Here is a 26,608-nt window from a genome sequence, read left to right on the forward strand (position 1 = left end):
GATCTCAAGCATACAGTGAGTCACTGTTTTTCTGAACTGACACAACGCACATCCTTCACCCCCAAACGACCTTCCCTGCGATGGCTATTCAGATCAGATCGAAGAGTCCCACGAAGCACCCGTTCCAAAGCAGATGGTGGCTGCAAATACAGCAAAACAGCGCCCAGAACCAAACCTAGCATGCAGTAGACCGCAAATACATAGCAAGGTGGATGCTTCAAAAACAAATATGCATAATGGAGGCTAAATTTCTGAGACGGTGAGGGCTGTGCTCGGAGCAGGGGAATGCCCACGCCCCAGCACCTATGAAAGCCTCTCCTGTGGGACTCGGCCGGGGGAGGCTGCGGCACCTCCTGAAGCTAAGGCCCCGCCACCCGCCACCCGCCATCCCCCAGCTCCCGGCACTGCCCGCCCGCTCCCGCTGCGAAGACGGGCACGGCCGCTCCTCTCGCAGCCTCCCTATGAAGGCACTGCCGCCCATATAGATGGTCCGGGAGGCCCTCGGGGCCTGGGGTGTCGCAAGAACCCTCAGGACGGCGTCGCCGCCTCTCTCAGCCGCCCCAGGAACGAAGCGGGCGGAGCAAGCAACCACTATGTCGCGCCTGTGCAGAGAAAGCTCGCTTCTCACCCCGGCCCCGCCAGCGGGCGGCGCAGCAGGGCAGCAGGACACCCGGCCACCCCCGGCCACCTGCGGCCATCCGCGACCGCCCCGGCCCGGGCACGGAACCGCCCCGCCACCACCTGCGCTTCGCGGTCCGGAGGCAGCCATTTTGCGGGCTGCTATGGGATGACATGTTGTGCGTCGTGCGTGCGGCCGCTCATTAGCGCCTCCCCCCGCGCCTGGCGCTTGCGCAGGACGCCGCGCGTTGGACCGAGCCGGGGCAGCCCGCTCAGCGCCGCGGCGACGGAGGCGGCTGCAGACAAAGCGCCCGGCTAATGAATGGGACGGTCTTGCTCGGCCTTTCCTTTTAACTCCTTCGGGCCCGGCCGGGCGGTGGCGATCTCTGGCTTCCCTTGCAGCGGCTGCCTGGGGAGGTGAGTGGCATCGTTCCGGCACCGGGAAGGGGCCGGGCAGGGCGGTCTGGCTCTCTCTCCTCCGATCCCCGCCGCCCCCTTCTTACCTGCCGCCGCTGGGTTCTACCTCAGCGGCGCCGGTTGCTTGCGCGGTCGTGGCCCTGGGCCCGGTGGTGTCCTGTCCCGCCCGGGAGCGCCCGCGGGACAGCGCCGCCAGGCCGGGGAGGGGGCGTGTGGCGGTGTGGCGGTGCAGGAAGCCGGGGACTAGGCCCATGGTGCTGGCTCTATTGTCTGCGAGGCCCCGGGAGGGGACCCGGCTGGCCCGACGGGCGGGGGTCGCCGGTCCCTGGGGCCTCGGCGCTGATTCGGACCGCCCGGCAGGGGTGGCCGCCAAGCCACCGGCCGCGCCCCGAGCCCGCCCGGCATTGTGCGCGGCGCGGGCCCGGGCCGGCGGGACCCGCCGGGCTCCGTGCCCGCTTCCACCTGGCGGGAGCAGTAACCATGTGGCCACTGCCATCCCGAGCAGAGGTGGCCCGGACAGCCCCGGGTTGGGGGAGGGCCCGCCGCCCCACGCAGCGGGCTGCCAAGGCTCCGCGGAGGGGACACGGTGCGGGCCGAGGTGCGTGGGGACCGGCGGGCGGGAGGGTTCCCTGGGCACAGGCTGGCTAGTCGAGCACCGGTGCTGAAAAGCCAAGGGAAGTCTAAAAAGCGTTTCCTCCTGAAAACGCGGGACACGAGAGGAGCAGGCGGCTATCACTGCATCCGTTATTGCGTGGGGTGAAGTGCTTAGCCCCGTCCCTCTTGAGCTGAGGCGCTCAGGAAAGTTGCTTATGGAAAAACTGCGGAGTTTAACATTTGTGGATTGCTTTTCTTGGTTCCTGCTTGGAATTCGGTATTTTGCTTAAAAATGTCTTCTGCAATTTCTAGATCCCTACTGAGACAGCTGCTGATGATAGAGGCTGGCTGCGTTAAAATGTTGGATTTTAGAGTGTCCACTACGGTTAAAGTTGTCTGCTGCACATACGGTCTGCTATGTATAAAAACATGTATTAATGCATTGAAAGGTAAAAGGCCTCTTTTGCATTAGTGGTGACTCCACTTACACTACTAAGTCTAGAAACGTTTGTCTTTGAAGTGTATAAAGAAGTCCTCTTTCCCTAATCTTTCTCCCTAGTGCTCATGTGTTAGAAGCAGCCATGTCTTGTTTCTGGGAGGTATCTTTGAGAGATTTCACTAACTCAGCGTAAGTTGTCACACTATGCCTGTAAATACCAAGTAGAGAAAGTTTTTCAAGCCCGCATAACATAAGCATACCTCTCAGTGTTGTCTCTATGGCCCACTACATATGTGCATGCCCTCTGCTTTTCAAGAGGGTGAGCGCAGTTATTTTCCTCCAAAGGTTATCTTCAGTAATGCAGCGTTTCACTTTAAGTCATGGATGTGCACCCCTGGGAGGATGTTCTTGGAGTACACACTGGGGGTAGTGAAGTGTGGAAGACCTATCAAGTATCCCCAGGATATGCCGCAGCTGGAAAGCCTGTATTTGTGCAAGTGCTGGGTAGGGGCATCCTGGTTATTACTTAGTGTAGAGATGGGTAGAGGAAAAAAATCCTGCATTTTTTCACTGTATATTAAAAGCAGCAGAAATTATTTTGTGCGCACTAGTAATTTGCTGTCTGCTGTCTTTAAGACCAACAGGCAATGTGCAGAAAGCTTTTATTTGGTTGGATGTCTCTACTTTTGTACTTGTGTTGCTAGTATGAACCTGAACAGCTGTTTTGAAATATATTCTGTAGAAATTCTCCAGAGTGGGCAAATGTAAGAATATTGACTGAGGATAAGTAAAATGAAAGAGCCAAACTGAGCATCTTGGAGAAGTTTTCTAAACATTGGTACTTTTGAATAACCATAACTCTTATAGTGTTACTCTATATACAGTAAAACTGTGACAGTACAGCATCCTTACTGATAATGTAAAAGGCAAAGTATATAATAGTGGAAGGCTAGGCAGGTGATGCTTTTACAGTAATGCTTATTTTCTTCTTGTTACCTTGTCTCCTCTGGTTGGCGTTTCCACCTGTCCTGGCCATTTTAAACCTAGACTGCAAACATCCCGAGCAAGAAGTGTTTTTGCAAAACAGTTTGTCTCGCAGGGTCTTGGATGGTCATTGCAGAGGGCATCTGCTTCTGTACACATAAGACATCACTAAGGCTTATAACAGATCCTTTGGAAACACAGGAGGGCAACTGAGTTTCACATGTTTGTTTAAAATTGTCTATACACATGAAGCAGAGTATCTTCTGCCCGTGATATATAAGAACTAGCTATTATAGATGGAAGTCCTGGAAAACTTTAAGTCATAGGAGATAGCTACCTGTTTGTGTGGCTTTTGAGCTTATTGTATCTTCTACTTCTCCCCTTTTTCTTGGAATTTATTCTCTTCTGATTTTTAGAACCCTAAATACAATAATTTCTTAAAGATTTCTTTTATGGCTCAGAAAGTTTGAGCTAAAGAATGCAGATTTATCTCCCAACACCTTGCTGTATTTTACCGCCATTAGCGGTGAAGACTGTATGAGAGAATTTTGTAAATTCTGTCTTTTGAATGCTCATTTTCAGTTTGTAGGAGTTCTCATCTTCAAAATGAGCATATTATGCTGTGGGGTTGCTGCTGTAATGTACAGTTAAAATAATTGTCTCTCTGTTGTTAGGTGTGATGATAAATGTATATTAGCTTACATGGAGATAGAAAGCAGTATTACAGAAACTTTAGTTGGAGGTTTTGCACAATGTAGATCATCACTCATTAGCATGACTGGTGCCTTTTTTTATTAAGTAGGGGAAATTATGTATTTTAGTAGTATAGACATAAATTAATGTCATTTAGTGTCATCTGTTCAAGTGTACACTTTCAAAACAGGTTGCACAGAAAGCTGTTCTCTTGCATGTGGCAGATGTGCATTGTTTTCTGTACAATTTCAGCTGTTTGTTTTGCACTTGCTACTGGCATCATCAATACCTGTCCATTCACAACTACAAGATTGTTTGATTTCAACCAAATATGAAAAAAATGAGTAGTTTCTGTGGCCTAAAGATAGTTTTCATGTGAAATTTAGGGTTTAAAAGCACATACTAAAAGTAAGAACAACTAAAGCTTTTACTGTTTACCCCCCACAGCGGAGGAACTTTTATCCTATGTTAGTGTGATACATAGTTTAACCATGTAGGATTGTTGTGGGGTTTCTTTTGGCGGGGGGGGGGGTGGTGGTTTTTTTGGTGAGACAAAGCATAATGTGATGGTCTGTGGAAGCAACAGGGAAATATTTTAAAGCTCTTATTTTCATTCAGGTGTGACAGAACAAATTGTTAATTTTCTTACATTGAACAGCATACTGGAAGGTGAAGTATCTGTCTTTCCCATAACCTGTGTAAGACTGGTTTTCCATGGATATTGGCGTAAGAAATATTACAATACTACCATAATCTTTATTTAAACTTGCAACCTGTGTGCTCTGTTTAGTTTTTACTGCACACTTGCCTCCCTTCCCTTTCTCGCCTCTTTCCCTTCCTCTTTGCTTTGTAATGACATGTAGGTTTGGACAATCCCTAGGGTTTGTTAGGGTTATAGGGTTACTAGTGCATTGTTATAGCTGCCCGAGAGCTTGTTGGGTTTTATTTTTCTCTTTCCTTTTGAGTGTGCTGGTTTACATTCATGAGGGTCATACAGATTTATTTCCCCTTGGTGTGTTAGAGTAATTTTTTTTCACTGAGTGCTCAGATTCTATGTTTAATAGAGAAGGTGATTCTGGAGTTCAGAAGTCAATAGCTTGAAAATTATGCCTGAAAATAGGCTTGGTTTAGCATCTGTGACATATTTTAGCACTACTCTCTTGCAATTCTTCACAAAATGTATGGAAAAAGGAATTTAAGATTAATAATATATTTGTCTCATCTGACAGTGATCAAAGAATTCGTTTGTTTTGCCCCAAATACATTCAAGTAGCATTTCAGTAATTATACTGTTTACCTGTTGCTGTAATTTCGTATGCTATTTTTTGAATCAGGATTTCCCTCTAAAGAAAATTAGCTCAGATCCAGCTAAAATGACTTCTTCTTTGTTGTTCTTCTCACTAAAACAGTCAAGAAAATACAAACATTAATTTGAATTGAATGAAATGTTTGGCCCAGCTTGAAGCTATTTTACAGTCAACTTTAACAAATGACAGAATGGTAAAATGGGAATGGCAGGGTTCTGGGGTTTTGAGGCTGTTTTTTTTTAAAGGCTTTGGGGAGGATAAATGCATTGTTTGTACTCTATTTTGACTGTAGTCTGGTGGCTCTGGCGCTTGTAAGGAATGTGGGAGAGCCAGGTTCACTTCCCTGCTTTGCCCGAGGAGTTGAATCCAGATCTCGGGAGAGTTCCTTAACTGCTCCTGCGGACAACCCTGTATCGGGTGGGTCTCCGTCTCCTTTGCTGATACCTTCCTTTTTGTATACATTATTTAAATGCTCGGTGCAGAAGGGATGGCTGAAATGTCTCATCTTAACAGTCAAAGCAGCCAGCTGCACAGCTCTGGAGATGTTTTCACTTGCTTAAGAGAGAGTATGGAAGTATTTTTAAATGAAATGTCAGTAAAAGAAGCATATAATTCATTCCATAATGCACAGTAAGCCAGTAGTCAGGACTTTCCGCCCTCTGAGAGGTGCTTTCTTTCTCAAGGAAAAAAAGCGTGTATATGTGTGTCTGCATCTTTTATCAGTCACCATCTTGCAGTCCAAGTAAGAGCAATAAGCACTGACATGCTTTGCTGATTTAATCTCTGTTGATGTTTGAGCTATATGAAGTTTAGAAAAGAGGCCAGAGCAGCATCCTGACCACAAAGCACTGCAGTCCAGTGTTTTCTGCATTTAGATTTGGAGTTAAAGTTCACTTTCCAGATATTCTAAGATGGCAAAAAGATTTTCTGGTTGGTTGGGGTTGTTTTTAGTATACTGACGCAGTGAGACAGCTGGTGCCTCTGCACAATGACACTCGTGTCTGTGTAATGGTCAGTGGGACTGAAAATGTGAAACTTCAGAAGTATGTCCTGTGATAGACTGTTTTGGTCTGTTTTGTTGCTAAGTCAGTTTATCTAACCTAATATGCTCCACTTGCAATCGTTACGTTCTCATATGTGGAGAATGATAATCTTGTGTTGCTCCAATGCTGTTGCGTGTTGATTAATACACGTGCTAGGTGCAGTGTGTGAGCAGTATGCTGAGCTAATAAAGAGGTGTAACAAGCTGCCAGATGAATCCTGTGGTGCATTGAAAGGTGTTGGCAAGCGCCTTTGAGATCTCATATGTAGTATAGGCTTGGTTTAATTCATCATGAGAGGTGGTCATCCCTAAGCATAAAAAAATGAAGCAGCATCAAGACTTTGACTTTTACTTTGAAATCCTTACAGTACTCACTGGGGGGATGAGGGGGCCTGTGTTTAGAATTTTTTTTCTCTGGAGTGCTAGGATTTTACATGTCCATTTTTTCTTGAATATGTCAGTTATGAGGGCTAGGGTGTTTGAAGAAGGTGAGAGCTAGTCATGCAAGTGCTACTGCTGGAGCTGTCATCTAAAGAGAAACTTGAGACATCCCATGACTTGCCACTGTGACAGTTAACAAGACTAAAAAATATATTAAAAGGAATTACTTTCTTCTTTTCCTTAGATACAATCATCATCACTAAGTTTGAGTAGCAAGTATTTAACCTCAAATGAAGCCGCCTGCATGCAGTGGATCAGATGTGTAAGTTTTTTTTGTTTGGGGTTTTGTTTTGTTTTGTTTTTCTGAATAAACTAGTGGGCAGCTTGTTTGTTTTGGATCTTGGATTGTTGTTATTAATTTAGAATAAGACAATAGATAAAGGTAATGAATAGTTGTATGCCTGTGTGTTGAGTTGAAGGGAGCTTAATAATTTAGGAGGAGGTTATTGTGAGTACCTGAGACTTAAAAATTAAGTTTGGAAGCTTGGGTATCTTTACAGTGTTATGGTAATGATAACTAGTTTATGATTTATGGGGCACTTCTTACTCTCTGCTAACAGCTGACATATATCTCTCCTTACCCTGCAGTTTACCCCTTAAAAAGGGGGAAGTAGTTTACATGGTACTTTCATCCTATACTCAGATTACACTAATCTTACTCAGATTTTCATGTCCCTGATGAAGCAAATTTTAGTATTTTCTTCTAGTGTTTTGTCTAAAACATTTTTTTTATTTTATTTTATGTATTCAGTATGAGCTGTTGAGTGTAGGTATTTTGGAAGCCTGTGATTCCCAACTAAGGTGCAATAGAAAAAAATTGTTCATATGCAGATCAGCATTTACATGTAGATTTACAATAAATGTTGTGTGTGTATAGTGTTTCAGAAGTTTCTGTTTATTTTTTCTTCCCTCCCTGAAACGGTTTATTTTTGAGATGCCTAGGTTATTGCTTAACATGCATGTTGGCAACAGATGAACAAAATGTTTAGGATAAATAAAATGTTGAGCTAGGAAGTCTTAGTTGAGTGATAGAATCATAGAATAGTTTGGGTTGTAAGGAACCTTCAATGCTCATCTAGTCCAGCCCCCCCCCTGAAATGAGCAGGGACATCTTCAACTAGACCAGGTTGCTCAGAACCACATCCAGCCTGGCCTTGAATGTCTCCAGGGATGACACATCCACCACTCTCTGGGCAACTTGTTCCCGTGTTTCATCACCATCATTGTAAAGAATATTCTCCTCACATCCGTCTTGTATCTCCCCTCTTCTAGTTCAAAACCATTACCCCATGTCTTATCACAATAGGCCGTACTAAAAAGTTTTCCTCCCATCTTTCTTATAAGCCCCTTTTAAGTACTGAAAGGACACAATAAGGTCTGCCTGTAGCCTTCTCTTCTTCAGGCTGAACAGCCCCAGCTCTCTTAAGCCTTTCCTTATAAGACTGGCCTCCATAGGAAAATAAGAATAAAAATACAATTCAGATTCATTTCTTGAAGTTAAGTTTTCCTAGGTGACACATACAGAAGGTGTGGGGGATTTTATTACATACCAAATCTGCTTGTGGATTGTTCTTCATCAGAGTCTAAGCAAAAATAAACTGCTCATTCTTTCCAAGTATGTAGCATAGCCAAAGAGCAGGAAAGAGTAATTGTCATTTGCAGCAGTCTTTTGAGTCACTTCTAGACCACTGTAAAGAAATCTGATAAAAGGGAAAATGTTGCTTTTGCTCCAAGATCCAAAAGCTCATTTTCATGTATTTAATGCTGAATTCTAGCGTACTTATCTTGGGGTCACTATGCTTTGCACCATTTCATTGCATGACATTGAGCACTGTAGCATTTTATAGTGCCTTTCTAATGTGACTTTCAAGTTAAAAGCTTTCAATCAAAATAACCCACTTCAGTACTACCTGTCTACTGAGAATGAATATCTGGTCTTAGTAGCTTCAAAAGCTATTTCTTGAATTGTAGTCCGAGATGAAACTGTTAACTGCAAGTTCAGTTGCTCTGATAGATAATAAAATCTGTAAGTGGTTAGTGTTAAAGACATTAAATGCCAATATGAACTCCAACAGAAAAGTGTATACATTTTATCACCTGTTTTTTGTCATATTCATGTGTTTCATTGAAATTCAGGTCTTAAGCACTCTGGAATAGAACTTAGATTATTTTAGCCAGCCTAGAAAATGCATTCATAGAACATATTTCTAATTCCTTGTGCCTTGGTTGTTTTGTTTTTTTTTTTTTTTTTGTTAACTATTTTGTTAAGGTTTCATAGAACACCGTCACTTTTACGTGTTTCTTTTGGGAAATATGAAATGTGAGGAATATATAAAATACATAATCTTTTAAGTGATCTCATACTGTTTCTTGGTGCCTTTTTTTCTTCATGGCATGGTAGTTAAAGGCTGACTTTGTTTTTCCCCTGTGTTACAGTGTATCAATATATACGTGATGTATTTACATACAGGTTGAATCATGCAGTGTAGAAGTTACAGAATCATAGAATAGTTTGGATTAGAAGGGACCTTCAAAGCTCATCTAGTCCAGCCCCCTGCAATGAGCAGGGACATACTCACCTATATCAGGTTGCTCAGAACCATGTCCAGCCTGTCTTTGAATGTCTCCATTATTGCATACTAACTCCTGGAGTCCAAGTACCGCAGTCCAGAGAGCTGGCATTTTGCAAATGTTCCTTCTGTCCATAGTGCTTTCTTCATTTGTGATTAAGAAGGCACTCTTTTGAGAATGGGTACCCTAAGAATGGGTACCTGTATGAGGCTGAGAACAAAGATGGGAATATACTGCTGTCCAGATTCTGTTATCTTCTCTTTTAAAATTTTAAGTTTTGGTAGGTAAGAAATATACAGACCTACATCCTTTAGCATCCACTGTAAGAATTAATGTGCATATGGTGTGCAGTAGCTTTTATGTGCAGTTTAGATGGTTGAAGAAAATCTAGTTCCTGATTAAAGGGATCTGATAGTGTTAGATATGCCATGAGGAGGTGGAAGAGGAAAGAGTAGTGTGGAAACTGCTTTCTGTTTATAACTCCCACCCAACTACTGGCTCCCAACTCATGTGGGCTTTCCTTATTTAGGATTTGGGACCACAAATCCTTGCTAAAATGGCATAGATAATGGCAGCCATATCATATTTTCTATTTTTACTCTGTGGTTCCCCTTCTTTCTTTTGCATTAAAGGTGGGAATGTGATATGCTTATAACTGTGGGAGCATATCTACAGATAGGAGGGAGGGGGGAACTGCCAGAAGACAGCAGGTAGTACCCATTAGATGAGAGGTTTTCACTTGTGACTTGGATTAGTAGCTGCTGAAGCAGTAGGAAGAGTGGGTCACCTTCCAGAGAGCCAGGGTGCAGATCATGCTGGTGGCAGCATCTTTGCTTTTGACACTGGGAAACAGGAGGAATGGAGTTCTGTTCTTTTAATTTCCTGGTGATGTTGATTTGTCTTCTGTGGCGTACTGTGCTGTGGGGAGATGATAATCTGTTTGTGAGAGGAAATTCAGTGATGCTTGTAAAGAACAGGGAGATTCCTGATCCTTCTTTTTTCTCTAAATATTTTTATTTATTTCCCTTTTTTTATACCTGTCAAAGTATTGGGTTAATTAAAATAAATATTTTGGCTTATGTAAAATAATAGAAATGAAGCAAATGGAAACAGCAAGGGCTATCCTTTTCTTTACCTTGTACTAAAAATATTGTGGATTCTGCTCTGAATAAAATGCCTGTGTAACCTTATTCTGTAAAATGTATTTAAGTTACGTGTTATGTTACATGAATTAAATCTCATGAACTGCACTGGTTAGAATAGGTACTACAAAAAGCTTTATTCTTAATTAAAATTCTTGGTGTATTTTTAGTTAGCTCCTTGAGCAAAACCTTATTTGCTCAAATTAAAATCTGTGTCTATGGCAGCAGGATGGTTCTCTTTTAAACCATTTCTTTTGTGGGAAGGTGACCTAGCTATTTGTTTGTTAGGGACAGGAGTATATCTTTGTACCTCCTGCTAATGTTTAGTGGGGTGCTAGTGGAAACAATGTCATCTTTCCTGTGTCAGCTGGGTCTTTGCTTGTGAGTCTCACCTTGTCTTGAAGGCAAAGAGAATGTGTCTCTAAAAGAGGTTGAGAGGGAGAAGACCCCTTGTCATGGAGGCTGGGGACAGGCTTCTTGACAAGTGAATGGGGAGATCCATACACTCGCTTATACCTCTTCTGAGTAGGAATGCTTGTTTTGAGAGGGACAGAGTTGAGGTCATTGTTTTGTAGACTGAGATATTGGGTGAAAATGTCAGATGAACATACAATTAACTTTGAAAATACCAAGTGTCAAAAAAAATGCTAGAAGGGGGCATAAGAAGTTCACTTCTACCATGGGCATGATTGATTATTCCTCTGTGCATGATATGGAAACTTGGCTTTAAAGTTACCAAGCTACCTGGTTGTTTTTGTTGTAGTTCTTGTGCTTGTTGTCAAGATAAACCGGAGCATTTCTGAAGTCCGTAAAAAGAATTTTGGATGGTATTGTTAATATTACTTTCTGTTATATTTAATATGCTTAGTAAAAAGATGGTCTTTTCCTTGCTTCAAGTAAAATCTAGCCCTACTTCTTCAAATGAGGAAGAAAGAATACCTGGTACAGAGAAGAAACTGACTTGGAGAATCATTTGTAGTTGAGTGTATCTTCTGTCTTCAGTATTTGTGACAAAAGAACAATTAAGCTTCACTGTAAAAAGTCACTTTGAAGCAGATAAACTACTGTTTATCCTCTTATATGTTTTTTGGTCTTTTCAGGGGCTACGAACTCCATTTTCTTTCTAACCTACCTTTTTGTGCACAAGCATTACAGTATACATAAGCATAGTACTATGTCATTTCACATGTATATGACTATGATATATGCAAATCATAGGAAACCTCTCCATAGCACAAGTGAAACTGAGAACGTGTAACTAACTGGCATCAATGTGAACACAGATTCGGATTAATGGGTATCTATAAAGGGCTTTTAAAATAGACCTCTTCAGACTTGATGTTATTAGTAACAAAATAGATACTAGTATATGATAGTCTTGGCAGCTCAACAGGTATCGTTCAATTTTTCTTTTTTTCTTTATTTTAGAAAAATTATAGCTGAAACAGGTCAGCATAATACTCCATTCTATAAAGGACCCTATTTACATTTTGTGAGATTTTTGTTCACTTCATGCTTACGTTGGTGTTTTCATTAAGAGTTCCAGCACAACTTACTGTACACAAGACATGATGTGCCTCCCCAACTGCATTTTCATTCTTCGTAATCCTACCTATTCAGCTTTGTAACCCTCAGCTTTCTCCTTTATAGGTGTCTAATTTTTAACTGTTTAAAATCATCCTTAAAGTCCTTAAGTTTCCACTCCTACTGAGTTTAAAGATAGACATTTAAAATAAAAACCAAACAAAGCCAAACCCACAAAAGCATATGTTGTCTAATATTTCACAAGCTAAGAAGGTGGGGATCAAGGGAAGAATAAGAATCTTCATGTCTTTAATCCTGTCCCCATTTACATTACTCAGCTGTAAACTGGAAGAGTAGTGGGCTAGGGAGAGCTGGGACAGAAATGATGAGTGGCATTGTTTGGGCTGAGGTGATCTTTCTGTTGTTGTTTTAGCTTTGCATTTTTATTCTACTGTTAGGATAAATGCTGTTTGTGTGGAATGGAGATTTCTTTGCTATGGATTTTATAATGTATAACAGTGCTGCTTAAGCCTAGGTGGTGGAGGATGATGTTTCAAATAGATACGTGCTTAATAAATTGTCAAATAAATTGTGAAGACTGATTTCTCCAGAAATAAGCTTGAATTTTGACTCCTACTCTGTATCAGACACCTGCTTTACTCTATATCAGATACCTGGTTTATTCTTAAACATGCTGAGCCATCAGCCTGTATCATTGGGGTCTGATGAAATGTTTGTGCACTGGGCATGTTCAGCAAATCTGGTTGGACACTAAATAGGGATGGCAGAACTAAATGTCAGCCAGATGTGAATAATCCACATGCTAGCAAAATGTCTTTATTTATAGCAGATTTCAAAAATAATAAATATATGTATTTAAAAAGTATTATCTCAATCTTTTAAGGAAGTTTTATGGTTGAGTTTTACTGGTGTAAAAGCTGAATTAAGAAGCAGATCCTCTTTAAAAAAAAACACGCAAAACCTCTCCCAAAACCCCAAACCATGAGTTTTTAAAATGAAATCTTACTTTATTTCTACTTTGTGTGTATTTTAAAAGTATTTTTTAATGATGCTAATCCATAAATCATGCTGTTTCTCAGCAGTTTTGTCATTTTTACAAATTATTTTCACTCCTTTTACACATCAGTTTAAGAGCCAGTGTAGTTTTGTGGGGGGGACCTGGTGCACATGCTTTCTTCCATGCACTGTGATGCAGATGATTTAGTGTTTGAGACAGAGGTATTTGCACAAAGCCGAGGCTTCCAGTTCTTGAATCTTTCCTGAGGTTTCAGGCATTATCTGAAAATGGTCAATAAACAGAGACTTTTTAATGTTTACAGTAGCAAGAGGAGAAAATAGATGTACAAAATAGCCCAGCTTTTAAGAGGCCAAGTTTAAGTTTGAGGAGTTTGAGTTTCTGCAGTGCTAGGTGTTTTCTGTGTGCTGGTTAGATTTTAACTGGACACTGTCCCTTTAACAGTAGTCTAAACCTGCCTCTTCTGAGCTGTGCTGTTGATTGTTATCTTCCTGCATCATTAAGTTGGTGGTGGTGAACCTAGAAGACACAAAAATCCAGAGACCCCTAAATCAAGGAAATATAATTTGGCACTAGCAGGTCTGTTTTACTGCCTAGTATGAAATAGCCCATGTTCACAGTAAAATTATGTGATGTTTTGAGGAACAGGAGGCAAGAAAGGGGGAGATATTTACATTTAGCTGGTAGTGTTTTTAACTTTTCAGGCTCTACTGTAGCTAAATTCCTGCATTTGCAATTAGGGTTGAGTAGCCAGAGTAATGATAGTTATGGCTATAATACTTATCTCTCCACACCTTGATTTTTTTCTGTCTGGAATGACTGATTTAGGCCCCAGCTCACACCACACGCAGGTTTTCAGCAACATGAAGAGGCATGAATGATCTTTGTACTTGGATAAATCGGAGGTGTCTGTGTCATGTCCTGGCAGGTCGTGTGAGCTCACTGGGGAGCTCACAATACCTTTCTTGGGGGGCTCTCATTATTCCTGCTTTGTCTCCCAAGCCTCTGAGCATGTACCTTTGTCCCATCACTTTCCAAAGCACGTTTTCCTTCCTTCCTTATGTGTTGCTCTGGATACGTTATGTTCTCTTTGGAATTTTTCCTGGGTTCTCTGCAGGGATGAGGGAGTTCAGGGCATCACCTAAGCCCTGCCAGGATGCTGCTACATTTCTTAAGCAGCTGAAGCCAAGCAGTTGTGGTACCCTTGAGAGCTGTCTGGTTCCTGCCTCCAGCCTGTCATAGGTCCCGCATGTGGCATCCTGCTTGTCTGGCCACACATCTGTGAAATGCTCCAGCCTTGGAGAAAATAATCTCCCCCATTTTTCTTTCCTTCCCACCACCAGCCCTAGTCCCGAGAGCTTTTTGTTTATTTTTTCATGTTTACACGAACATAAAATGTGTTCATAGATGTTCCCTGTTTGTAAACCAGGATTTTTCTAAATGTTTGTCTTACTCCAAAATGAAATTTAAAAAGTAATTACAGAAGCATTTTTTTCATTCTGCAAGTGTTTCAGAAGCCCTTAGGAGCCTTAGTGAGGGCAAGACCTTGGATAAGCTACATAGTGAAATGACCCTGCAGAACTAATGGCAGAATAGATAAAATATTGCAACTCTCCTAATTGGGAGTGGGTCATGGAGGGTGAAATCTAGACTTCTGCAAGACCAGTAGCTTGTGACAGAAGAGCTAACATAGATACTATTTCTCAGCCAGCATTAAAAAAGGTTGTATTTCTGTTACTTCTGTATGTTGCTTTTTTTAAGCTAGAAGTAGGGGAAAAAGCATACTAAATAATTGAAATTTTAAATAAAAATACTTTGTTTCTAACATCAGGACTTTCTTCTGCAGTAAAAGAGAGTACTTATAAAAGTAATTGTCTTTTTTTTCTCCTGTCTATATGTGCTTTTACATATTTTCTGTGAAGTACACAAATCTCTATAAACTTCAACTCTTTCATATAAAATTAATAAAAATGTCTAATATTACTTGTCCTAATTGTTACATCATTCTCTTCCAGTATTCGATTAGGGTGAAGACTATTCCCGTCATCGAGGAGCAGTGTACAGTATTGTTGGTGCTGCTTCCACACATTACTTTTTGGGGATTTTTTTTTTTATTTTTTCTTTTTTGTCCAGATCGATCATTTGTGTGTGTACATGAGAGGGTATTTTTCAAGTTGGAGAGAACACCTTTGTAAAACTACAGCAGTTAGTGGTTAATATAAGATCTGCCTTCTAGGTGACTGGAAAAGTAATGGAATAATAAAGGTGGCTTTACCTTCCTCCTCTCTCCTGTTGGTCCTCTACATGCACTGGGTCATGCTTACACATCTGTGCAGAGTCCTGTGAGCTTCAGTGAAACTCAAGCGTAGGACCCACCTCATGTCAGAGTGTGACTAACATTATAAATGTGCAGACTCTTCTAATACCATGTTTTAATGCTCAGTATCTTGCAAATATATGTTGTTTTTATGGGTGAACTGATACTTTGTTATAGGAAATTTCTATAGAGAGAAATATGTGACTGTTCTTAGTTTGCCTTAGAAGGATTTATAACTCTGAAAAGAGGTGAAGTTTATCTAGGCTGTTGGGTTGGGTTTTTTTTAAGCAAATATTCCTCAGTTAGCACAGTACCTGCCATTGAAATAGAAGCTAATAATAATTTCTCAGAATGTCTCCTCCTTATTCCTTGTACTTCTTATTTTTAGGGATTTTTCTTTTTCCTTTATGTTTTAAATGATGCCTGTACATTTCAAAAAATAAAAAACATAGCACTATTTATCCTGTAACTGACATCTGCTTGTGCAAATTGCTTTTAATGTGCTTTCACATACCTCCTGCATTCAGATTCTATCACTACTCTTATTTTTTTTTCTTTTTCAAGGTAGGCAATAGTTTTGCTTTCACTTTGTCTCCACATTTTGCATCCTTCTTAAAACAAGTACTCTTGCATTTTGCAGGTGTATTTGTATTTACACTGTATGCAGTTGTATAATAAAGTTCTTGCTGTTTTGTTTTTTTTTTCTTTCTTTTTTGTGGCTTAAACTACTTTTTCTAGACCATTACTGGCCCTAAGATTCTGTAGTATAATCAAGTTCAATATTATTATTACCTGGCTATTCAACCTAAAATTGTTTAAAGCTTACCAGCCACTATCTTCTTTACAAACAAATAATCTCTTTGTGGCTCAGTGTTCTTGCATACTTTTAGAATCATAGAATAGTTAGGGTTGCAAAGGATCTTAAGATCATCTTGTTCCAACCCCCCTGCCATGGGCAGGGACACTACACACTAAACCATGCCACCCAAGGCTTTGTCCAACCTGGCCTTGAACACTGCCAGGGATGGAGCACTCACAACCTCCCTGGGCAACCCATTCCAGTGCCTCACCACCCTAACAGGAAAGAATTTCCTCCTTATATCCAATCTAAACTTCCCCCGTTTGTTTGAGCCCGTTACCCCTTGTCCTATCACTACAGTCCCTAACGAAGAGTCCCTCCCCAGCATCCCTATAGGCGTCCTCCAGATACTGGAAGGCTGCTATGAGGTCTCCACACAGCCTTCTCTTCTCCAGGCTGAACAACCCCAACTTTCTCAGCCTGTTTTCATACAGGAGGTGCTCCAGTCCCCTGATCATCTTCGTGGCCCTCCTCTGGACTGGTTCCAACAGTTCCGTGTCCTTTTTATGTTGAGGACACTAAAACTGCACACAATACTCCAAGTGAGGTCTCATGAGAGCAGAGTAGAGGGGCAGGATCACCTCCTTCGACCTGCTGGTCACGCTCCTTTTGATGCAGCCCAGGATACGGTTGGCTTTCTGGGCTGCAAGTGCACACTGAAGCCGGCTCATGTTCAGTTTCTCATCAACCAACACCCCCAAGTCCTTTTCCACAGGGCTGCTCTGAATCTCTTCTCTGCCCAGCCTGTAGCTGTGCCTGGGATTGCTCTGACCCAGGTGTAGGACCTTGCACTTGGCATGGTTAAACTTCATGAGGTTGGCATCAGCCCACTTCACAAGCGTGTCAGGGTCCCTCTGGATGGCATTCCTTCCCTCCAGCGTATCAATTGAACCACACAGCTTGGTGTCATCAGCAAACTTACTGAGGACGCACTCAATCCCACTGTCCATGTCAGCGATGAAGATGTTAAACAAGACCAGTCCCAACACTGATCCCTGAGGGACACCACTCATTACTGGTCTCCAGCCGGACATTGAGCCATTGACCCCAACTCTTTGTGTGCGGCCATCCAGCCAGTTCTTTATCCACCGAGTGGTCCATCTACCAAATTGATGTCTCTTAAATTTAGCATCAAGGATGTTGTGTGGGACAGTGTCGAACGCTTTGCACAAGTCCAGGTAGATGATATCAACTGCTCTAACCCTGTCCATCAGTTCTGTAGCCCCATCATAGAAGGCCACCAAATTGGTCAGGCAGGATTTCCCTTAGTGAAGCCATGCTGGCTGTCACCAAGCACCTTGTTGATTTTCATGGGCCTTAGCATGCCTTCCAGGAGAATCTGCTCCAAGATTTTGCCAGGCACAGAGGTGAGACTGACTGGTCTGTAATTCCCCGGGTCATCCGTTTTCCCCTTCTTGAAAATGGGGGTTATATTTCCCTTTTTCCAGTCGTCGGGAACTTCACCTGACTGCCATGATTTTTCAGATATGATGGACAGTGACTTAGCAACTTCATTCGCCAGCTCCTTCAGGACCCATGGATGGATTTCATCAGGTCCCATGCACTTGTGTACGTTCAGGTTTTTAAGATGGTCTCAAACCAGATCCTCTCCTACAGTGGGCCCAAGGTCTTCATTCTCACAACATTTCATACTTCTCTGTTTTTATATCTGTCTCTGCACAAGACACCAGTGTTTTCTCTATTTTACCCCCTTCCTTCAGCAGTGATTTCTCCTGATCATGGCAGTCAGCTGTGCCACTATTTGCATCAGTAACATTCTCCTGACATCTCTTGTCAACCACCATACACTTTCAGTAATCCCGTTTTGAATGGAAAATCCTAAAAAATGTTTCTGCAGGCTTACTTACCAGAGCAAATCACTGGCTGGCTGCAGCCCCTCAGGAGCTAATATAGTAGTATGTTTAGGTAGATAATTGTTCTGTAGTTCCATTTATTTTCTTTGAATATTTTTATTGCAAGGTGACTCTTCATTCTCTTTGTTTCACTGCTTGTCTGTTCCTGGGGAGATTCCAAAGGCATAAATTTGGTTTTGAGCTGACTGCCTGTAGCCTTTTGTACTTTTGAAGACACTTCCCATCTCATTGAATAGCATGTTCATGTAGCATTAGTCTTTATCTTTGAGTAGCTTGTGTCCCAGGGTAAGTTAGTTATGTAAAGGTGGTCATAACCAAATTCATGCTTTGTTCTAGATTACTGTAAAAGTTTAAAATAGGATGGGCTGTTCTGGTTTTCTGTTGTGTTTGTCTGTTTTAAACAGATTGACTTACATAGAGTTGGTGTGGGAGAAGGTGATGAAAAACGTATCTGTTTTTCAAGCCCTGAGCGCTTCAGGGACTGTATTCTAAAAAAAAAAAAAAATCTGTTTTGAACCCCCAGAGGTGTTTGAAGGGAGGGAGTTTGCCTTAATTTTACAGTATAATGTAGTAACAACACTCAAAGCAGTAGAGATCATGCTTAGAAGTTTGGAGGGGGGATGACAGGACACAGCACATAGGAAAACCATCTGCAAAACCTTGTAAGAGGCATCCAACTTTGGGGATTTCCCAGGAAGTGATCTATCAGCCCTCACAAGTCTTCTCTGAGAATCTCAGTTATTCTGCATTACTAGAAGGCAGCAACAATGCCCAGAAAAATAGGTACTGTGTAGCCAGTGACCTGTTACAGCCATAAAGTGGACAAGATATAGTTAACGTTTTCTTGTCTTAAACTCAGTCGTGAGTTACACATGAAGTAGTGTAACTGGCCACAGGATATATTCTTAATGATCAGAGGGGTGGAATGCCTCTCCTGTGAGGGAAGGCTAAGAGAGCTGGGGTTGTTCAGCCTGGAGAGAAGACTCTGGGGAGACCTCATTACAGCCTTTCTGAACTTAAAAGGGGCCTGTAAGCAAAATGGTGAGGGACTTTTAACAAGGCCTGTTGCAATTGGATGAGGGGTAATGGTTTTGAACTAAAAGAGGGGAGATAGGGGCTGGATGTGACAAAAAATTCTTTACAATGAAGGTGATGAAATACTGGAACAGGCTGCCCAGGGAAGTGGTGGATGTGCCATCCCTGGAGCCATTCAAGGCCAGGCTGGGTCTGGTTCTGAGCAACCTGATCCACTTGATGTCCCTGCACATTGCAGGAGTTTGGACTAGATGAGCTTTGAAGGTCCCTTCTACTCCAAAGTATTTATGATCAATTTCTATGATGCCATAAGCACTTTGTAACACTGCTAATAGCTTAACCCTCCTAACACCACAGAAGAATTTTATGTCACAGCTAAGAGCAGGTATAGAAATAAGACATAGCTGCAAATCTAGACTATATTTAATTGCACAAATAGGGGACAGAGAAATATATGAATCAATTAAAGTATTAAAATCTGCAAGCAAAACAAAGGATGCAGAAAAGCAGGAAAGATTTCTGGTGGAACAAGAACAGTTTATGGTCTTAAAAAAAAAGTGGATAATGTCAGGAGCAGGTGAGGTTGCTTCCCACACCCTTTTTCAGTGGAGGAGATAATGAGCATTGAAACCGCACAACAGCATCAAGGACAAGCAGGGAAGAAAGAAGTCTACCTCCGAGTTTCCTGCTTCAGAGCCCAAACAGCTGCCTCACCTTTTCACCTCAGCTTCAGCAACTAAGACCATCAAGGACCATAGCCATCAGTATTTAAACTAGTGGCATCAGCTCAGTGTTATTGTGTGCTCAATGCTAATCTAGGAAAAGATGATTAGGGCATAACTGTTTGAATATGTACTGATAACGGCTGATAATGATTAGGAACTTAACCATTGTCAATGTGTACTGTTAATGAATGTCAATCTACTTAAGTGTTGTTAAGAACTTTGCAACTGGTCTCATTTATCAGGTTTCCAAATCTTCCCATCGCAGCTACCTTATGCTTAGCTGTGTTAAGCAGTAACTGCTTATCAGGACAGGGACAAGTGGAGCATCTCCATGGATTTTTGTTAAGAGCCTAGAACTGTTTCTGCATAGAAGAAATTACAGGAATTGCAGGCTAGAGATGTGATTACCCGTTTTGAGGAAAAGAAATAGTGCACAACTTTATCCAAACCTAATGGGAGTGGATGCATGCATGTATTTTGTGTGAATCTAGCTAGGAATCTGTAATGTGCTTACTGTAACTAGGCACGTGCATAATTTATGTACTGTAAGCTCTGAATGGAGTCACTTACTTGTGAGTCTTTCTATTCTGTGATCCTAAATCACAACAGCTTATTATATGTTCTTGTTTTTCCTGTTTGCAGTACAAGCTCCAAAATCACAGAGTAGATCAAAATAAAGATGAAAAAAAAAAAATCTATTGAAAATGTTAATTAACTTACACTTTCTTGCTTGTCCCAGAGGCACACACTTCCATTTCAGTACGTGTGTGATCACTAAGTTGTGATCACTCTGCTGCCAGAGGTCTTAGATGTGATTTCACAAACCCGTGGAAAGTACAGCGTAGTGGTTAAATTTCTTTTCCTTTTCTTCAAGCTTCTCCCTTCATTACAACTGATGTTCTTATGCTCAAACCTCTTGTCCTTTTGTGTCTGAAAATGCCTTTTTTTTTTTTTTTTTTTCCTAAGAGGGAGAAAGGCAGAGCACAAATACTAAAACTTTCACAGAAAGAGATCCAGAGTTACTGCCCTCCTCTTAGCGAGTTCTGACTTAAAATAGTTGCAATAAGCTGGTTGCATCTCCTTCCCCTGCACTGGAAAAGGAAGTTATTGCCATGATAGGCTTTCCAGAAACCTGAAATCCACAGGAAATAAGTGTTTCTGGTCACCTTTGCAAATAGATCTCAGAGAAATAAAATAGGTTTTAGTGGTAATATGGCATTGATCTTGAAACAGGGGAAAAGGCTGTGTGCGTACAATTTAGACTTTTGTGTGTGTGTCGTCTAGCTAATTTCACCTTTTGCCTGCTGAAATTCTTCTTTTCGAGTAGCAGGAAAATTGTGTGAAAAGTTATTAAAAAAATTGTTTCAAGTTTGTGTTTTATCTTCAGCTAGAGAGAAAGCCATAAAAGCCAGTGTGCACAAATTGGAGTGCACAGTCTAGCATCACCTGTGTGATCAAAACATGTTTGTTGTCTTGAATGAAAGTACCAATAACTTACATGAATGACACAAGAGAATAAGTCAGAAGGGGGTTGGCAAAATTTAGAATTCTGATAGAACTGTGGTAAAAAAAGTGGCTGACAAATGCAGACAGCTGCTTCTGGGGGAGGAGGTGTCTGATTTTGAGCCTGTTGTTGCCTGTGATGTATATGCAACCATAATTAAAAAAGTAACTCTTTGTATTGAAATTGTTTATGGGAGAAATCTTTACCCATGAGGGAAATGAGCTATCTCAGTGTAAATAGACTTCCTACCATAACCCTTGGGTAGGTGAGAAGCTTGAGCTGGCAGTGCTGCACTATGCACCAGCATACGCAGCTGTATGTAAATTTACTTCAAGTGATGTTGTTGTGCTTTTGGGAGACCTCAGTGTATATATGGCTATATACATAGCCCAGTTAGCCTAGATTAAGCATTTCAGGGCTTAATCTTCAAACTCCAAAAGTAGCTTTTTTTTCTATAGCATGCTGTTGCCTGGGAAGAATATGGCATGAATATAACCATGTGAGACTATGGTCAGAGGAAGAGAGGTTAGTGTGACAACACTGGACACCCTTACAGTGGTTTCTTGTAAAATGTTGTAGTTTTAAGTGTACAGGAGTATAATTTAACATTTTTATGTATTTCTACGTATTTTTGCGTATAATTTAACTATTTCACGTATTTCTGTGGTAACATGATTAAATACCTGCTTGTCTTCATATACATCTGTAGATAGATACCTATGTAGTACACATTTGTGTATGTGTATATACATATGTAGGATTATCCAGTTGTTGAATTGGGTTGTAGGATGAGGCATAGGTATGTCCAAGCAAATACAAAAGTGATTCTCAGACTCTAGATTTTGTCAAATCTGAACCAGAGCTGTGTGTGTAGAAATGTATTTACCCACAATAAATCTACTGAGTAGAAGTGGGGGTCTTCATCTTTTCAGTAGTACATTGGATTATTTATATATATAAAAAAAAACCACCCTACAGAATATTTAGTGCATGGTTTTAGTTCACCTTTACTGTAGTTATTTAAAGTGTATTAATCAACTTTTTTTTATTTCTAGATGGTGCAAAAGAATTGCACTTGCTCAGTCAAGATGAACAGAATGGCTTCCTTCAACAAGAAAATAGAACATTCATTTTTTAGGATTATGTCTACAACATGAAGCATCTAACAGTAGCTGTCTTTGAGAACATTCATCTATGACCTGAAATGCCCTGATCCTGGGAAAAAAAAAAAAAAAAAAAGAAAAGATATTCCATTAATTAAGTCTATAATTTTAAAATGCAATTTTATGTCTAATCATATTTGCTTACGCACGACACAGATACAGAATTCACAAACCAGAGATTTTAAAGCATACACACATTTGTGTTTTGCGTTCAGTATACAAGATACATCATTTAAATCAAATTTTAAATAATCTTTTAAGTTATACATATTTATTGCTAAATGAAGACTTGGCAAGAAGAATTTGTCATTCACAGACAAGAGTAAAGCAGGTTTCCCTAGAATGGATGGTAATTTTGTATTGGGTAAAATCAATACTTTAAAAGTAGAGCAAGAAGAAGATGGCATTAACTGTACTTTAGAAAGAATGGATATAAAGACAGAACAAGATGATTTCAAACATGTGGACAGCAGTGATGAACAGGAGGACAAAGAAAAGAACTTCATAACCAACAACCCTGGCAAATATTTATCTACAGAAAATGAAGATGACTACGGATCTCTTTTTTCTCAGTATAGTAGTACGCTGTATGATGTAGCAATGGAAGCTGTGACACAAAGCCTCCTTTCTAGCAGAAACATAAACTCCAGGAAAAAATCACCTGCTTGGAACCATTTTTTCATATCTCCTAGAGATAGCACTAAAGCAATATGTATGTACTGTATGAAAGAATTTAGCAGGGGTAAGAATGAAAAGGACCTGAGTACAAGCTGTCTTATGAGGCATGTGAGGAGAGCCCATCCCACTGTCCTAATTCAGGAGAATGGAAGTATGCCAGGTATCTCCTCCTTTTCTTCATCTACGTTATTACTGGCACCTCAGCCTGCAGATGTTGGAGATCTGAGTTCTATATTATCCCCCATAAAACTGGTCAAGAAAATGGCTTCTAAAATACCATCTCCAGATCGAATAATTGAGGAATCTGTTTCTATTGTTTCTACTGAGGAAATACCAGACCTTTCTGTTTCTGAGAAGTGCAGCAAAGAAGAAGTCATGGTTGGGTCATCTCCACAACTGCCCAACAACCAGTATGATGACACTGTAGAGAATGTAGCAGAAAAAGCTGTTGTAATTCCAAAGAGCACATCAGGTTCCAGGAGGAGATCTGCTGTCTGGAAACACTTCTATTTGTCACCTCTAGATAATTCTAAAGCTGTTTGCATCCACTGCATGAATGAGTTCAGTAGAGGAAAAAATGGAAAAGACCTGGGAACGAGTTGTTTAATAAGACACATGTGGAGAGCGCATCGTTCCATTGTCCTGCAAGAGAACGGAGGTGGTACCAGCATACCACCTCTCTACACTGCACCTCCAACTCTGTTGCCTTCTTTACTGCCCTCGGATAGTGATCTGAATTCTATGTCATCTTCTCCTGGGAAACTAATGAAAGAATCAACTTCTGTTTCCTCTTCTCCAGACAGAATCTCTGAGGAGATCCATACTACTCTCTCTTCTGGAGATGCCCTAGTGGAAGACTCAGTACTGTCATCATCCGATGATATAGGTGAAGTCTCCTTTGTTTCCTCTCCTGAGAAACAGTGTGAGGGACTGGGTCCACTAATATTTGAACCTACTGCTGTATTTCAGCAAAATAAAAGGATAATGAAAAGACTTAAATCAGAAGTTTGGCACCACTTTTCACTATCACCTGCAGACAGTCTGAAAGCAGTATGTAGATACTGCAGTTGTATGATAAGTCGTGGTAAGAAGGGAGATGTGGGCACAAGCTGCTTGATGAGACATCTATATAGACGCCATCCCGATGTAATTAGAAACCAAAAGAGCTTTCTCGATGTGAGCTTGGCAAATTCTCCTTATGCCACTTTGGCTTCTGCAGAATGTTCATCCTCAAAGTTGGCTGACTTGCCTACAATGGTTACACACGATAATCAAATTATATTTCCTGTTAACAGTAAGAAGACCTCAAAACTGTGGAATCACTTTTCAATTTGTTCTGCAGATTCAACAAAAGTAGTATGCATGCACTGTGGACGTACAATAAGTAGGGGGAAAAAGCCAACAAATCTAGGCACGAGTTGCCTTCTAAGACATTTGCAGCGGTTTCATAACAATGTTTTGAAAACTGATGTCTCAGAGACAGTATTGTCCTCATCGACGGATAATCACATGCCACTGAGCACTGAATTATTAGGGTCTTCAAATTTTGATGAAACCAATGACAAGTTTTGTGACTCTCACCCAGTTGCCAAAAAAATCACAAGTCTTGTAGCTGAAATGATTGCACTTGACCTTCAGCCATATTCTTTTGTAGACAACATTGGCTTTAACAGGCTGCTTGAATATTTGCAACCTCAGTATTCTTTACCTTCTCCATCTTACTTTTCTAGGACAGCAATTCCAGATATGTATGATAATGTAAAACAAATAATTATTTCTCATCTTAAAGAAGCTGAAAGTGGAGTGATCCATTTTACATCTGGAATATGGATGAGCAACCAAACACGAGAATATCTGACTTTGACAGCTCACTGGGTAACATTTGAGTCTTCATTTCGACCACAGTGTGAGGATTACCATTGTTCAGCCCTATTAAATGTATCACAGATTGATTGTGATTACAATGGAATCAGTATTCAAAAGCAGTTAGAGTACTGGTGGGAAACATGGATTACTTCCATTGGCCTGCAGATTGGGATTACTGTCACTGATAATCAGAGCATAGAGAAAACTTTAAATGAAGGTGATCATTCAAGTGTACAATGTTTTAGTCACACTGTTAATGTCATTGTAAATGAGGCTATTAAAAGCCAGAGAATGGTTCAGAATTTGCTTAGTATTGCAAGAAAGATCTGTGAACGTGTCCATCGGTCAGCAAAAGCAAAGGAGAAGTTAGCTGAGTTGCAAAAAGAGTATGAGTTGCCTCAGCATCAGCTAATACAAGATGTCCCATCTAAGTGGAATACATCATTTCATATGCTTGAACGTCTTATTGAACAGAAAAGAGCAATTGATGAAATGTCAATAGAGTGCAGCTTTCGGGAGCTGATAAGTTGTGATCAGTGGGAAGTCATGCAGTCGGTGTGTCATGCTCTCAAACCTTTTGAAGCCGCAAGCAGGGAGATGAGTACACACATGTCTACTCTAAGCCAAGTGATTCCAATGATTCATATACTTAACAGGAAAATAGAAATGCTATTTGAGGAAACAATGGGCATAGATACTATGCTAAAATCCTTGAAAGAAGCTATGGTGAGTAGGTTGTCCTCCACACTTCACGATCCAAGGTACATTTTTGCTACACTTCTGGATCCCCGGTATAAAACATCCTTATTCACAGAGGAGGAGGCTGAACAATATAAACAAGACTTAATCAGGGAGCTGGAAATAATGAGTTCTACCTCAGATGATGATAAACCTGTTTCCAATGGATGCGATTCAGGTTCACCATCTACAAATGCATATGGGGAAGATAATCTTTGGTCACTCATGGGTGACATGAAGAAAACAAAAGACCCAAAAGGAAGAACGAAGTTACCAGAGGAAATGGTGCTTTCTTACTTGGAGGAAGAAGTGCTTGAGCATAACTGTGATCCTCTAACTTACTGGAACTTTAAGAAGTCATCTTGGCCAGTACTGTCAAAATTGGCTGTCAGGTTCTTGGGTTGTCCACCAAGCATTGTTCCTTCAGAGAGATTGTTCAGTACATCCAATGAAAGCAACAACTTTAGTCAGTCAAGGTTAATGATTGAACACTTTGAAAAGCTTATCTTTTTGAAAGTGAATCTTCCTTTAATATACTTTCAGTATTGAAACTAATGAACAAACTGCTAGACTAAATCTTGTTGCTCACTGGATATTAACTATCTATAACTCAGATTTCTAAATTGCTCCAGTGGGGCCATGTATGACATCTAATCAGTGACTGTAATTCCAAATTTTAGTTTCATTTTTTTCAGCTTTCAATATGTCTACATGTGCCTTATTCATAGTACTTCAGGCCAGGTATTGTATATATGTTTTTTTAAAAATTCACACTAGAGATAGCCTGTCTTGTCAAATTATACAAAATTATGTAGGTTTTAATCCATAATTGTAAATGAACTTTAAAAAAACTCAGTCATTTGTTTTAATAGAATGGCAAAAAAAAAAAAAAACAGAAAAGGAAAAAAAAAAAGATGTACACAGTTCTATTCTGTAGTTTTTTATTCAATTATTATGTAAAAAACATAAACCAGGTACTGTATTTTAGTTGAACATTGCTTTAATTGCAAAGAAACAGCTTTTGTAGTTGTCAGAAGAAAG

General features: G+C 40.7%; 1 protein-coding gene across 3 annotated transcripts; it reads left to right on the forward strand.

Moving 5' to 3' along the window:
* The first annotated feature begins 802 nt into the window (after window positions 1–802).
* On the forward strand, window positions 803–26,608 carry ZBED4 (zinc finger BED-type containing 4). Of its 3 annotated transcripts, none has more exons than XM_062634202.1 (3): window positions 803–1,035; window positions 6,720–6,797; window positions 22,178–26,608. In XM_062634202.1, the coding sequence occupies exon 3, from the start codon at window positions 22,628–22,630 to the stop codon at window positions 26,114–26,116; it is 3,489 nt and encodes a 1,162-aa protein (XP_062490186.1). In that variant the 5' UTR covers window positions 803–1,035; window positions 6,720–6,797; window positions 22,178–22,627; the 3' UTR covers window positions 26,117–26,608. The 3 variants fall into 3 exon arrangements, with proteins under 3 accessions (XP_062490186.1, XP_062490187.1, XP_062490188.1); XM_062634204.1 differs by lacking the exon at window positions 803–1,035 and adding an exon at window positions 1,457–1,621; XM_062634203.1 differs by lacking the exon at window positions 6,720–6,797.

The sequence above is a fragment of the Pezoporus occidentalis genome, unplaced genomic scaffold (genome assembly GCF_034315485.1).
Source record: "Pezoporus occidentalis ecotype Australia unplaced genomic scaffold, CSIRO_AGI_Poc_V1 ctg42, whole genome shotgun sequence".
Taxonomy (NCBI): Eukaryota; Metazoa; Chordata; class Aves; order Psittaciformes; family Psittacidae; genus Pezoporus; species Pezoporus occidentalis.

Bases quoted from the DNA above. Each gene is read 5' to 3' on its own strand.
- ZBED4 (XM_062634202.1), top strand. From the start codon at position 22,628: ATGGATGGTAATTTTGTATTGGGTAAAATCAATACTTTAAAAGTAGAG.